General features: G+C 35.2%; 3 protein-coding genes across 3 annotated transcripts; 1 reads left to right on the plus strand and 2 right to left on the minus strand.

Moving 5' to 3' along the window:
- Nucleotides 1–7: 7 nt before the first annotated feature.
- LOC145912507 (conserved oligomeric Golgi complex subunit 8-like) lies at nt 8–2,183 on the minus strand. The gene has a single exon (XM_082999989.1). The coding sequence runs from the start codon at nt 2,169–2,171 to the stop codon at nt 363–365; it is 1,809 nt and encodes a 602-aa protein (XP_082856115.1). The 5' UTR covers nt 2,172–2,183; the 3' UTR covers nt 8–362.
- A 536-nt stretch (nt 2,184–2,719) lies between these two features.
- Nucleotides 2,720–10,449, plus strand: LOC145912029 (uncharacterized). Its single transcript, XM_082999456.1, has 23 exons — nt 2,720–3,001; nt 3,084–3,182; nt 3,247–3,376; nt 3,439–3,603; nt 3,671–3,806; nt 4,137–4,237; nt 4,296–4,407; nt 4,475–4,615; nt 4,687–4,763; nt 4,825–5,009; nt 5,242–5,415; nt 5,522–5,535; nt 7,347–7,434; nt 7,614–7,712; nt 7,840–7,972; nt 8,036–8,200; nt 8,271–8,406; nt 8,460–8,560; nt 8,681–8,792; nt 8,852–8,992; nt 9,055–9,373; nt 9,808–9,984; nt 10,049–10,449. The coding sequence occupies exons 1-23, from the start codon at nt 2,894–2,896 to the stop codon at nt 10,085–10,087; spliced, it is 2,952 nt and encodes a 983-aa protein (XP_082855582.1). The 5' UTR covers nt 2,720–2,893; the 3' UTR covers nt 10,088–10,449.
- Nucleotides 10,450–10,574: 125 nt separating this feature from the next.
- Nucleotides 10,575–11,744, minus strand: LOC145911625 (zinc finger protein 706-like). Its single transcript, XM_082999025.1, has 2 exons — nt 11,556–11,744; nt 10,575–11,195 (listed from the first exon to the last, which is right to left on the minus strand). Exons 1-2 carry the CDS (start codon nt 11,682–11,684, stop codon nt 11,103–11,105), a joined length of 222 nt encoding a protein of 73 aa, XP_082855151.1. The 5' UTR covers nt 11,685–11,744; the 3' UTR covers nt 10,575–11,102.
- Nucleotides 11,745–13,778: the final 2,034 nt, after the last annotated feature.

Here is a 13,778-nt window from a genome sequence, read left to right on the forward strand (position 1 = left end):
AACAAAGCACATTTGTTTGGTTGCATCTTGTTTAATGAAGGATAGGTTGATGAAAATTGACATTACTACAAACAGTAATGTACACTAGCATGTAGTTTTAGACAGAAAATATCGCAGACCATCTTACAGCACAAGCAGTAGCCTCAGTTTATCCAATACTCAACAACAACCCAAAGCACCATAATGATACAGCAACAATTGCCATGTCAATAGACATTTGGTACAAACACTAATTGTCCATCAATATTTTCTCTATATAACTTCTGAATATTAAATATAATTTAAACACAGTCCTAACGAGCACTGGAAATCTAAAAAAACATAACAATGCATTACAATGTCCAATAGCATCTTCTCTATATTTAGGGATCCAGTTCATCACTTTTCACAAGTGATTCTAATCGATCCATGGGTTTGTCACTTCCGCTTGTAATAGTATCCTTTTGTAGATTGTCCTCTGATAAAGATTTATCACCAATATTAAAGTCCAGCTGTTTTGTAGGCAAATATGATTTAAGTTTCTCCTGTATGTCATTAACTTTCACTGGACCTGACTGGTCTTTCAAGTTTCGAACAGAAGAAGCAAGTGATCCATACATATCAGATATTGCACGATGGGATAAAAGTGTCCTCATACAAGCATTAATGTGTGGTATTGTATCATCCACGAAAGCAGTGCAAAATCTTGCAAATGCTTTTCTTTCTGTTTCACTAAATGCAGGCTCCTCCGCTTGCTGGTAGGCCACAATGGCATTACCCACTCTTTCTTCAGACTTCACCATAATTGCAGGAAGGTCTACAGCCATTGATAAAGTACAGCAGGTTCGCATATGGTTGAAAGCAGCTAGAATTCCATTCAAGTATACTGCAAGTGGCAAAAAATCCAGCAGACTTATGGGTGGCTGGGGTGTAGCTGGCATTCCAGAGGTGCTTAACGACATAGAGTCTGCCATAGCGTTTTGACCCGAAGATATGGATGTAGCGATTAATGAATATGAGAGCATGTCACTCTCAAATTCCTGTGTGGCCTGTTCCACCATTTTCGCACATGTTTTCAAGGTATAATGTTGGAAAATTGGAACAAGCAAGCAGCGAAAGTCTGCACCAACACGGCTGAAAGATTGGCCAAAGTACATACATTGTCCAAGTATAGAGTCCAATCTGTTGCCAACTCCAACTTCCAAACAGCTTCTCAGTACAGACAGAAAGCAATCAATGCGATAAATAAGCCAACAATGAAAAACTGAAGCTTCTGACGGGCTATTATCAGTGTGGCCATTGCGGTCAAATACCACAGCTGTATCATCTGAAAATATAGCTCTGTACTGAGTAACTATGTCAAATAAATGCACTCTGCAGACTTCAATGGTACGAGTGATGCAGTCATAGCAATCGTTTTCTGTTTCGCCAATTGAAACAGACAACAATATGCCTTCCAACCAGGAGTTTCTCGCTTGCAAAAATTTTAACCGCAGTTCTGTCTCTGTGAAGCACTCTAACCTGCGGAGAAAGCCAACCACTCTCAAGCAAGCTGGAAGTTGAATAGTTGTTCTTAGTTGACCCAATAACTGGTCGAGCATCAGTTGTGCAGACTGCTGTATATCTTTTACAATGCCTGCAACAACTGGAATATCAGAAATAAAGCTCTTCTTATTTAGCCTTTTAACATAAAACAATAGTTCAAGAGCATCTTCATAGTATTGATTTCGAACACAGGTGTCCATCAGTTGTGGTATTTCAAGTATTTCCAGAAGTTCTGTGTGGCGGGTCAATGTAAGTGAATTAACATGTCGAATCATTCCAATATCTGAAGCTTCTTTTGCAAAGTTTTTGCCATGCTCAGCCAGTGTTGGAATTTTTTCAATCATGCTCTGGAGTTTCTCTTCAACAATACCAAAGTCTTGAAATATATCCCTCGAACATTCAGCTGTTCTGATGAAGGTCTTATAGTTATGAAAGGCTAAATCAAGTGTCTGCTCTAAAACATTGGCCTTTTCATCTTGTAGGCGTTGTGGTTCTTGGTTCAGCTGTTGTATTCCTTGTGAACACAGTTTAGAGAGATATTGTGAGAAGTCTGGATTGCTCCTTTGCTCTTCAGAAAACTTTTCTTTGAATATTGCTGAAAGGACACTTTCGTCATCTATATCGATAGCAGTAGGTTCATCCATCATATTATTGTTTGTTTTTATCCTGTACAAAAAACATGTTTGTTAGATGTGTTGATATCTTAACAGGGATACGGATGCCTGTTGCCTGGCACAGAAGAATTTAGAGTCTGATAGATAAAATATGCAAATCGGCGTCATAACGCGGGGCATTCAGCTGACCTCTTGCGGATCTGTTCTGATTGAAAACCTAGGAACCAGGCCTAAACTAAACTATGCTGTCTCTTTAAAGGAATGCTTAGTTTTATTATTTTGGTAAAATGAAAGCTTGGGAAAATTTTATACGCTATTTTTGCATGATGAAAGCCAATCCGAAAGAAAAGATTTATAACAAGAGAATAATATTAGATAAATAAGATTGACAGTCCAACTAATTTTCGAAGTTCCATGTTGCACACTTTATGTCATGTCGTTTTTTTTAAAAACAACAGATTTTCGTCTAAATACAGTCATTCAGAGCACTTTGTTTAATGTTAAAAGGCAGCTGTGGGTGGGCAGTGGTCATGCTGCAATGCACAAATTATTCACCCGAATCATATAAACAAACGTGTAATGCGTCAAATCAGCATTTATTATATTGCTATGTCGCAATTGTAACAATGGAACGCGGAAGTTGATGCATCATGCATATTTTGACTTTGCTATGAACGACAATTGCAATTGTTACACTTTATTGTATGTTTGGATGATAAATAAGAATACTTAACTGGAATTGGAATAGTTGCAGCATGATTTCGTTCAGTGTAAACAAGGTTGATGCGGAAAAGGCTTTGGAAGTTGTGGGTGGTTTTGGTCGCTATCAAATTGCAGCTACTACAATAATATGTCTTGCCAATGTAAGTAGTAATATTCTGTGTATATTATTAAAACAATGCTGTGGATATTGCTATTTAAAATGTTTTTTGCTTGTTGATACAGTTTATTTATGGCCAGCAACTTGTATTGATGGTAATTGTTGGAGCCACACCAAATACAACTTTTGAAAATCAGAAAAATCTATCAACAATTGTCACTGATGTAAGTAGGCTAATCTGTTTAAGTTTCCATATAAAAAAATTGCTTTGCCATTTTGCAAATTTAGTTTAACTTATACAATGAAGCATGGATCATCGACCTGATACAAAGTTTGACGATGGCTGGATTTATGGCTGGAGCAGTATTATTTGGACAAGCATCAGATGTCATTGGACGTAAACCTGTGTTTGTTTTTAGTGAGTAATAATACACTTTCTCCCAAGTATTTTTATAACAGCAGCATGTGCTCTGTTTGCAGCTTCTGTACTGATGGTTGTATCTTGCTTTTGTTCTGCATTTACCCAAAATTGGAAAACATTTGCTGTTTCACGGTTTTTCACTGGCTTTTTCCTGGGAGGTGCTGGGGTGGCATTGTATGTAACTTTGAGTGAAATAACTAAAAAGAGCGCATGGACTGCAGTGGGTAAGCATGTAAACTGTGTCTTGAGTATGGTTGTTGCTTGTGTAATTTAAGTTGTTTCTTGGTTTAGGTCTTATTTACCAGGTTTGTTTTTCGCTGGGAATTACGTTCTTAGCTGGTGTTTCATTGGCATTGCAAAAGTGGAGAATCATCTGTATGGTTACTAGTGGATTGGGTATTTTTGTGATGGTACCTATTTTTATGTTGTAAGTGTTTACATAGAAATGTATTTAACACATTTTATCTCTGGGGAAAAATAGTCATTTTAAACAACAGTTAGGTCATTATTCAACAGATCTTTGTCAGAATATATAGGCAAAAGGTGAATAAATATATATGTATTGTTTTTTCTTAAGGAGCCTTGTGCAAATTATTAATATTCCTGACACCTTCTGTAAAACCATGTACAGTATATGGGTATGGCTAACAGTTTAAATCGCAATGCTGAGTGCATATACGATTTCCTATATATTTACCTTTATGTTTGTACTCTTAACGGTGCCTAAAACATATGTACAATGTACATTACTTTCTAGCATTCCTGAGTCTCCGAAATGGCTTTATGCAATGGGGAAAACACAAAAAGCTGAAGAAGTGTTTTCAAAAATGGCACGGTGGAATGGGAAAGAAGGGACATGTGAGTTAATCTATTATTTTGTGTGTTTAAGCTTGAACGAAGAACATTTTTGAGGCAGATGTTACGCTGTGCCCAATTTCTGTTGACAATGAAACGAAAACTCGTACTTTCATTGATTTGTTTCGATACAAGAAACTGGCAATTTGGATTCTCTCCATGGCTTTCATTTGGTAAATTTGTCAAAAGTGTGTAAAACGCTACAAATAAATCGAACTACATATTTGTAATAAATATCAGGTTTACCTCTTCACTGGTGTACTATGGGTTGACCATGAGTGCTGCGGACTTAAGTCCAGATCTCTATCTGGGTGTTGCACTTTCTGGTGCCGTTGAAGTTCCAGCTATATTGTCTTGCATCTTTATAATGGATTGGAAGTGGTGTGTGTCAAAGAAGGCTGCCTGCCACTGTCTATTAACACCATTAACCTATTATATTTTTTCTTCTGCAGGTTGGGAAGACGTGGTACAGTGTTAATGCTGTTTTTAATTTGTTGTGCAGTCAGTGTTACCACCATATTTGTTCCAGGCAAGCTGAACATACTATTTTAAGTGCAGTGTTTAAATTAACTAGTTCTATTTTATTTCAGCAAGTGCTTCTTCGGCCATACTTGCATTGGGCTTGACAAACAAATTGTGCGATGCTGGCATTTTTTCAGTTATTTATGTTTACACAACTGAGGTGTTTCCCACACCTTTGCGCACTGTGGCATTAGGTACTTCCTCAACCATTGCTAGAATAGGTGGAGTCGCAGGATCGTTTGTGCCTTATTTGGTATATTCTTTTTTATTATCATTGTGTGATTATACTCAGTTGTGTATGAACAATATTAAGATTTAAAAACTGACATAAAAAATTGTAATATTTTAATGATTATTTAAGTCATTTAAATTAAATCAAAAACTATTCTTTAATTTGTAATTGTAATATTCCAAGTACAATTTATCTATTAACTGTCCAACGCTCTTGTATAGTTGCATAGCAGACTTTGTCATTATCATTGCAGCTGCTCCAACATCCTGCCTTGCCGTATATTTTATTTGGAGTTACTACACTTATTGCTGCACTTCTTACATTTTTACTTCCTGAGACATTGGGAAAACCTTTGCCACAGACTGTAGAAGAAATAGTAGACCCCACATATCAGCCACTCGAGAATAGTGAAGATCTCAATGTTCAGGTAGTATTGGCCAGTAAAATTGAATTTGCTATTGTGGCCATAGACAATGTTTTATTTGGCATAGATAATGCTTGTTGCCTTAAAAAAGTAAACATCTTGGTTTCAGGCTGAGGAACAAAAGTACAGTCTGGCTGCAGATGCATAACAGAGATCCCAAATTGTTGTAAATCTGCAGTATGATTATATTCAATCATTCAATTAATACACAATACTATTTCATTGTATATTAGCTTTGCACTCATTTTTTAATTTAATGTATGACATAAATACACATATATGACATAATACACAACTGACACTTCAATGCAACCAATATTTCAGTGTTTAACATTTTAGGTGTTTTTCAACTGTCAGTTGTATGTTTGCCTAAGAGTTTCCACATATTGTTTTACCTCAAAATTTAAATACATGCGAGTTTCGTGAAGGTATTTTCTATTTTAGGTGTGTAATTTTATCTTAGAAAAGCAGTGCAGTTTTCTGGGCTTATGATTGTTGCGTTTTTTTTTTGCTAAAGTTTCAGGCTATTTGGCGTGACGTATCTTTTGTGATAACTGAGACTAGTTTGCATGAAATATCTCATCACCTGTAAGTGTGTGCATAGGTGACGAGGCATATGTAATCGGCACTTTGGTATATTTTCTGTGTATACAACAATGTAGTCACCTTCCTTTGTTACGCATACATGAAACGATGAAGAAGGTCCACATTTTATTCTGTCGTGCAAAACTTGATTGTATTCTTTGTAGAAATGGAAAATAAACCAATCGTGAAACTAGAGGGTCAATAATCGAATCATTACACTGACTCTTATATGTTCTTCTTTACGTGATATTACAGGACTGTACTCGTTTAATTCATCTGTTGCTGTTGCGACGAAGTTCTGAAATAGATTACGATGACATAAATAGTTAATGAGAAGAATTTGAGGAATCATAACCATCAACATCAATAATTTGAAAGTGGAAAAATTAGAACGGTTTTGATTTGTAACATACTATAGCCTATTCGTGCTGAGGTAATATACAAGTTGGCCGAGAAGTCGGCAACCTTTACAAAATAAAAAGTCAGTATCACGTCATGTAGTCACGACAGTAGTTATCTGACCTTGTATAACTTCTCGTAATTGATCTATGTCGCCCTAGAACAGAAAAATAAGAGAGATATTCAGGCAATTCTAAACCATAGACCTTTGGCTTTCCACAGACTCATTGCGCCTGCGTCATCAGGACCGTTGTATTGGGGTAACCATATATTATATACGCATCCCTGCGTAATGTAAAGCTGTTCGGCGTATGATCTGTACTTCATTGTGGCTTCATATTCATTTTGTTCCAATCTAGCATTGTTTTTGCAAACTTTTGGTGCATTCAATTGCTTGTTGTGTAAAAAGGTGTTATTGAAATACTATCGATAACTTGAACACAAACGCGTGACACGCATTCGGATTGATTGACATTGCACATTTTAAAATGCATGCAGCCGCTCATTTAAGTTGTTCACTCCCCATCGTTTAAATGAGACAATTACGTGGGGCGACCTACTGGCCCGACCCTGGCTACAACCGACGCAACGTCACAAACATTATTGTAGATTTGATTGCAGAATGTAAAGTGCACTGGTCATGCAAGTGCAAGATTTATTTGCTAAAGTCACGTGATAATCACTCAAGCGATCATTTAACAACAAAGCACTTCGTGTTTGTGGGTTGTAAGTAAGAGGCATCCTTGCATGAAATTTAACGTTTGCCAAGAACCCTTTGTATCGTTTACAATTCGGTTATTTCCGTGTATGTCGTAAAAGCTGAGTTTGTGGAAGTGCGTCGTTGATCTTCGGAAGGTACGTAATTGTCACAATTGTGTTTTTGGGTTTGGAAAGTTTATCTAGTACTTAACTATTACAACTGATTTAAAAACGGTTAGTGTATTTTTTAGAACAATGAATGCTGAACAGGCTTTTGACGTTGTTGGAGGGTTTGGCAGGTTTCAGTTTGCAACCTCTGGAATTTTCTACATTGCAAATGTGAGCTACTTAATATGATATAATATTTTGATAATTCGAAACTGTTTAATGCATACAAAGGTTTTATATATACAGTAAATGGTGAACAAAATGAAAATAATCAGATAAAAATCCTTTTTGGTATTAAGCTACAATTAAGCAGCAAGCTGCCCTGTGGTTAAAATGTGTTTATTTTTTAGTTTATTTATGCCCCACAAATGGTGCTGATGGTTATAGTGGGTGCCACTCCCAACGTCACCATGGAAAATGAAAAGAACTTAACCACAATAGTTACTGAGGTAATAATATTGCTGTCTTGAACCTTTTTTGATAAGTGCTTTTTAAGTTTGTTAATACAATTTCAGGACAAGTTAATAAAATACTCCTTGTTGACATAAGAACTATACCTAATTTTGGAATATTTAGTTTGACCTATATGGTGACAAGAAGTGGGTTATCGATCTGATTCAAAGTCTCTTTATGGGAGGTTACATGGCAGGTGCTGTTATATTTGGTCAGGCATCAGATGTTTTCGGTCGAAAGCCAATAATAATAATTAGTAAGTACGTGTTTCTATTTGGATTTAGTGGATTTCTGTCCTTACAAACAGTTATCTTTTTAGGCACTATTCTGATGGTTATTTCATGCTTTTGTTCCGGTCTGTGTTATAGTTGGCAAACCTTTGCTGTTTCTCGATTTTTTGGTGGAGTATTTACTGGTGGTTCAGGCGTGGTATTATATGTCCTTATGACTGAACTAGTGGGAAAAAATTGGTGGACAAAAATTGGTAGGTAGTTAAATTCTTACTATGCATGAAACTTATTCCATTAAAATAATTTTTATGCTTTGCAATATAGGTATTACATACCAGTGCATGTTTTCCCTTGGCATCATGTTCCTTGCTGGTCTATCCTATCTTATACAGAAGTGGAGGATAATTTGTATGGTGACAGGTGCTTTGGAATTGATTGTCCTGCCAGCTTTCGTCTTTCTGTATGTGTTAATTTTTTGTGAGCTTGTGATGTTGTTATGTGTTTTGTGTTTAGTATTCCAGAGTCCCCTCGGTGGTTATATTCTGTTGGAAAGACTGAAATGTCTCAAGATTTGTTTCGGAAAATTGCAAAATGGAATAAAAAAACAGAAAACGGTAATCTCATTAAAAATATATAAATTTTGGCCTGACGGAAATGGTTGCTGTTTCAGCATTTCCTTTTAGTCTGTGATTTCTTTCTCCTTTTTCTTTTGGTTTAAAATGTTTTCTTTTCAGAAGTTAATTTGGTTCCGGTTACAAAAGACAACAAAACTGAAACCCATACATTTATTGATATGTTTAGATACAAGAAGTTGGCTGTTTGGTTGTTGTCATTATCATTTGTTTGGTATATTATTTATCATTCTAAAAAGGGGCAAAAAAGCTTATGTTTTCATATTTGTTTAGGTTTACAACAGCTTTGGTGTATTATGGTTTAACAATGAGTGCAGCTGATTTAACTCCAGATCTCTATCTTGGAGTTGCCCTTTCTGGGGCTGTTGAAATTCCAGCCATTCTATCATGCATTTTTTTAATGGACCTAAAATGGTTGGTATTGTTTGGTCTAATAAGTAATGACAAAGCCCAGAAAAAATCAAAAAATTTTTTAGGCTTGGAAGAAAAGGAACAGTTTTAGCATTGCTTATGGTATGTTCTGCTGTCAGTATTACAACCATATTTGTTCCAGGTAAAAATGTATTAACTAATCAAAGTTCGCATCTAATCACAAATATATATTTCACAGTAAGTGCTACCACCGCAACCCTTGCCCTGGGATTAACAAGTAAATTGTGTGATGCCGGCATCTTCTCGGTAATTTATGTTTACACTACTGAGATTTTTCCGACACCTCTTCGCACTGTTGCTCTTGGTACATCTTCCACTGTTGCCCGTATAGGTGCAATAATCGCATCATTTGTGCCTCTTCTGGTAAGTTGTGGGAATACATTCTTAGAACTCCTTATTGACACTTTATTGTCTATGTGATAATATGACCAAAGTAGTACTTTTTTTGTGTGCTACAAAACTGCCCTTCATTTGTTTAGAGTAGTACAGAATACCATACTGTTTAATGTCTGACAAATTGTGTTTCTATTTTTATGGTAATTTAGCTCAAACTATGTTAAACGAAACCTTTTCAAATGTGTTTATATGATATGTCAGGAGACATCCCCCAAAAAGGTTGACAAATTTTATGGGATGTAACAATGTTATGTGTTCTGGCCACATTAGTTTAGAATCCAGTATATACATCCAGTAGGTTAACATACCCTGTAGGTGATTAAGAAAATTATCATCCATTTTCAATACATATTATTGTCATAAAATACAACAAAGTAAAGAAAAATGTCCATAATTTTCAGCTAACTGAAATACGAATTTTGCCGTACATTTTGTTCGGTGTTTCAACATTTCTGGGTGCCATGTTAACACTACTATTACCTGCAACACTGAATCAACCCTTGCCACAAACCATTGATGATGTGATTAAACCAACCTACAGACCATTAACAGAAAATGACAATGAAAATCCATTGCCGGTTTGTATACTTGTAAATTAGTTGTCTGCTATTCTTATATGACCTTACCCATTTTTTGTCTCAGGCTGTGGAATCAGAAGATGGTGATGCTGTGAATGTGTAATATTGTGCAATTATTGTTTGTTAGTTGACTTCCATGCAGTTACCTTTTATGTGTTAGTAGAATTTTATTCAAGGTTCCTAAAATTGTATTGTTTTAACATAGCAGAAACTGCACTTGTACCTTTAACTTGTTGTTGCAATTATTGATTTGCAATGCAGCGATATATATGTTTTCCAAGTTTATGATCATTTTTACTGTGCACTGGAATTGCACTAATTATTATGTGAAAGTGAGTTGTTTCCAACATCATGTGAAGTTGAATGATTCAGTTCCATCTTTAGATTAACAAATTTATGATTGCAAAATTATATTTTGTTCAGAAAATTGTGGGTATGGTGATATAAGTATTTTCATCTTGTGAGAAGATCAATATTAAAAACTGACGTTGCATTTTATTCTTCTTTTGAACAAAGAATATACAATTTAAACGAAAGTTGCACTGCGACTCGTGTCAGCTGTGTCAGTATCTAACAGTATAAAACCCCAAAGGCGTTTGGCTTATAACAAGATGTATATTTTCCATGTTAGGCATCATCAGTATATATTGCTAAAACAACAACAAAAAAATACAACACAATGTTGCTGTTTTTTAGTGATATACAGTGATTATGACTATATGTAGACAAGATATACACAAAACACTGTCAAACCAGACATTATATAAAGTGTATTTATCAATAGCAGTGGTTAAAAAGAAGACAGCATTTGCATTTTAACATGTAATTGTTTTATTTAATACCAATTGTAAATGTTTTGCCAACACAGCCAAAAGTTACAAAGACATATTCATTCACACCAAATAAGCAACATACAGTAGACTTGTTATAACAAATGTAAAAGTTCTTGATTATGCTACTGCAAATCTTGATAATTATATTTCGAGTTAACTTCAAAACCATGCGATAAATCTCAGCAAACAAGTTTCAAAATTTTACAGACCAACAAGGTGGATACAGGTATTTACACCCTCTTGAAAGTACTGCTGGCAAAATAAACATATAAAATAATTACAAGTTCAGGGCATTTCCTTCAGCGCATCAGGCAGTGGTGCTTTAGGATGTTTACTTTCAAAATGTTGCTTGTACGTTTTTGGATCTCCCATTTGTGTCTGCAGACATAAATTAACAATACTAAATTAATAAATAAATTAACAATAAACTTCATACTTGTAGTGTAAATTACGGTCATTTAAATGTGTAAGTTAACAATACAAACCTAAATGTGTAAAGGTTGATAGTTGAAGCTTATAATCAAGAATCAGCGTACATTAAAGAAAAACAATATCAAAGTTTTGCTGTATTGACTGTAGTCACTTTCCTTGATAACTAACATTTGGTTAATGTTTGGTAGCCAACAAGCCAACAACAAAATCAGTCATTTCAAAAAATACAAAGCAGTTTTGATATATATATATATGACCTAGACATATTTAAAACATAAGAATCGTTAGGATACAAATAGGTCTTACCTTGCAAATTGGACAGGTATGAACTAATGCCTTTTTAGCAGCACTTTTGTTGTCAGTGTTTTTTTTAAGTTTGGCCTGACGCTCTTGGTTTTTCTTTTGTGATTGAATTTTTTGATGTCCACGGGCCATGACTACCAATTGCAAAACTCACAGTCTTAGCAAATAAATAAATACTTATGTCTGCGTTTTTGTTCTGCAAGTAAAATAGTGGTAATTACACATGTTTTGCAAAAAAATACTGTCTGCACAGAACAGTGTCCAATTTTTGCTTGCTAGTCGTTCATGATCTGGACCAAACAGAAACTAGACAACCAGTGAATATTTGCTGACGTGGATGAACAACTATATATAACCAAAACTAATATCTTTGTCTCCTCAACACATGACAGCACTGAGCTGGTAGCTTATACGTTATACAGAAAGTTAAAATAGTTAATTTCTATTAGATCAAAATGACAAATAGCCACCAAATAGAAAGAAATGACGAAAAGTAGTATTCCCAAACACCCTCTAAAACTTCCCTTCTTTGTGCTTTCGCCTTGGGCTTGCGTCTGCGTCATAACACAATAAAACTACAATCGCATGGGGGCGTGGAGATGAGAAAAAATTAGCAACGCGCATGTTTTGATTGGCACGTGTTTTAAGTTTTGGTGCACGTAACAGAAGTACTGTGCTTTTGCGATTATCTTTAGTTAACCTTGTACACCTGCTCTAAATCTTGATGCACAACAAAGCTAGCCTTTAACATTCAAATAATCGTTCGCAACTTGCTTTCTAACCGTTATTTATACAGCAATTATCCCATATATGAAGTTGTCAAAGTAACCGTGCTGGGTGAAACCAATCTTAATGATCATCCAAAACATTGTGTGTGTGGAAAACGTACAAAGGGTTTTGGATAATGTAAATTTCTAAATTCGCCTTTTGAGCAAGTATTTACGTTTTCGTAAAACAATCATTAGATTCTTTTATTGTATTTTGTGAACTTCGATGCAGTCCACAACAAGTGAAGAAATGAAAACCGCCCAGCAAAAAACACTTCCGACGCTCACAGCGTATAACCCAAAGGACGCACGGCCGTGCCGCGCACACCACGCGTCCCCTTTGCAGCAAAAGACAGCGGCGATTCATTGTTGTAACGTATTATTGTTGGCTAGCGTTTGACCGCCTTTGACGTGTAAATGCCCATGCATGAGTAAAACAGCAACGAATTACACTCCACTGCAAACAAACAACCTTGTCACCAAGAAAGCCACATGATGTGCTGTTGTATTTAATCAACCTAGCATTCTGGCACATAACTCGAATCGCATTGTTACTATCTATATGTTGTTTTTACTAAGTACAAACAAAATTTATTATCTTACAAACAGACCCAGCAAAGTTAAGGCGATAATATTTTAAAATTGTTATCACAGCACCATAATGTCCAAATACCAACAGTCAATATTTGGTTCAATCCAGAGCAAATCTAAATATTTCATGGCATTATAAATTTACATGTTGATCGTAAAAAATAACCCACACCATTTATATTTTCGCTATGGTGACATAATTATTTTGTAATGTCATTATAAGATAAATTTGCTTGTGTTTCTTTCGTATAGTTTAATTTATGCCTGCAATATGCAGTTTGAAGTGCTGTTGTTAGTATTCCAGGGAAACACATGTATTGGCGATCAATATTTGAATTCAGTGCCAGTATACGGAATCGATCAAACATTAAAGAATACCTTCTATTTGACTGAATTTGAATATTCGGACTCGCCCGCCACATCCCTGTTATTTTTGTTGTCTAACACTTTTTTTATTAGCACTTATTTCATTTATTTGTCGTGAAGTATAAAGTTACATATAAGTATCACATAAAAGTTTATGTACAAGCTGAAAATGATTATAAAAGTTCTATGTAAGGAACAGTTATTTATAAGATTGTAATGAAAAACCTTATTTCATTTTGTTAATATGTGTATAGTCTGAATGTGTTGCAATGATTGTGGAGTTTTCATAATTATCTTGTATTTCTTTTCTACTTGTATTTTTAATATTTCAAGGTGTACTTGGAAGTTTATGTAATGGCGTAGTGTTTGCAATCCAGCAAATCCAGTGACAAAACATCTGGAATTTATGATAAAGAATGCTTTTTGTGATCACAAAAATTACTGACTAGAATGATTGGCCACAAAAGCTCAACTGCCTTTTAAAGCATGCAATTGGTCTGTG

Source organism: Ascidia mentula, chromosome 8, assembly GCF_947561715.1.
Source record: "Ascidia mentula chromosome 8, kaAscMent1.1, whole genome shotgun sequence".
Lineage (NCBI taxonomy): Eukaryota > Metazoa > Chordata > Ascidiacea > Phlebobranchia > Ascidiidae > Ascidia > Ascidia mentula.

Coding starts and splice junctions, on each gene's coding strand:
- LOC145912029 (XM_082999456.1), top strand. CDS start 2,894: ATGATTTCGTTCAGTGTAAACAAGGTTGATGCGGAAAAGGCTTTGGAA. Junction 3,604..3,670: donor GAGCGCATGGACTGCAGTGG/GTAAGCATGTAA, acceptor TTCTTGGTTTAG/GTCTTATTTACCAGGTTTGT. Junction 8,993..9,054: donor TTTTTAATGGACCTAAAATG/GTTGGTATTGTT, acceptor AAAATTTTTTAG/GCTTGGAAGAAAAGGAACAG.
- LOC145911625 (XM_082999025.1), bottom strand. CDS start 11,684: ATGGCCCGTGGACATCAAAAAATTCAATCACAAAAGAAAAACCAAGAG. Junction 11,196..11,555: donor ATACCTGTCCAATTTGCAAG/GTAAGACCTATT, acceptor TTATGTCTGCAG/ACACAAATGGGAGATCCAAA.
- LOC145912507 (XM_082999989.1), bottom strand. CDS start 2,171: ATGATGGATGAACCTACTGCTATCGATATAGATGACGAAAGTGTCCTT.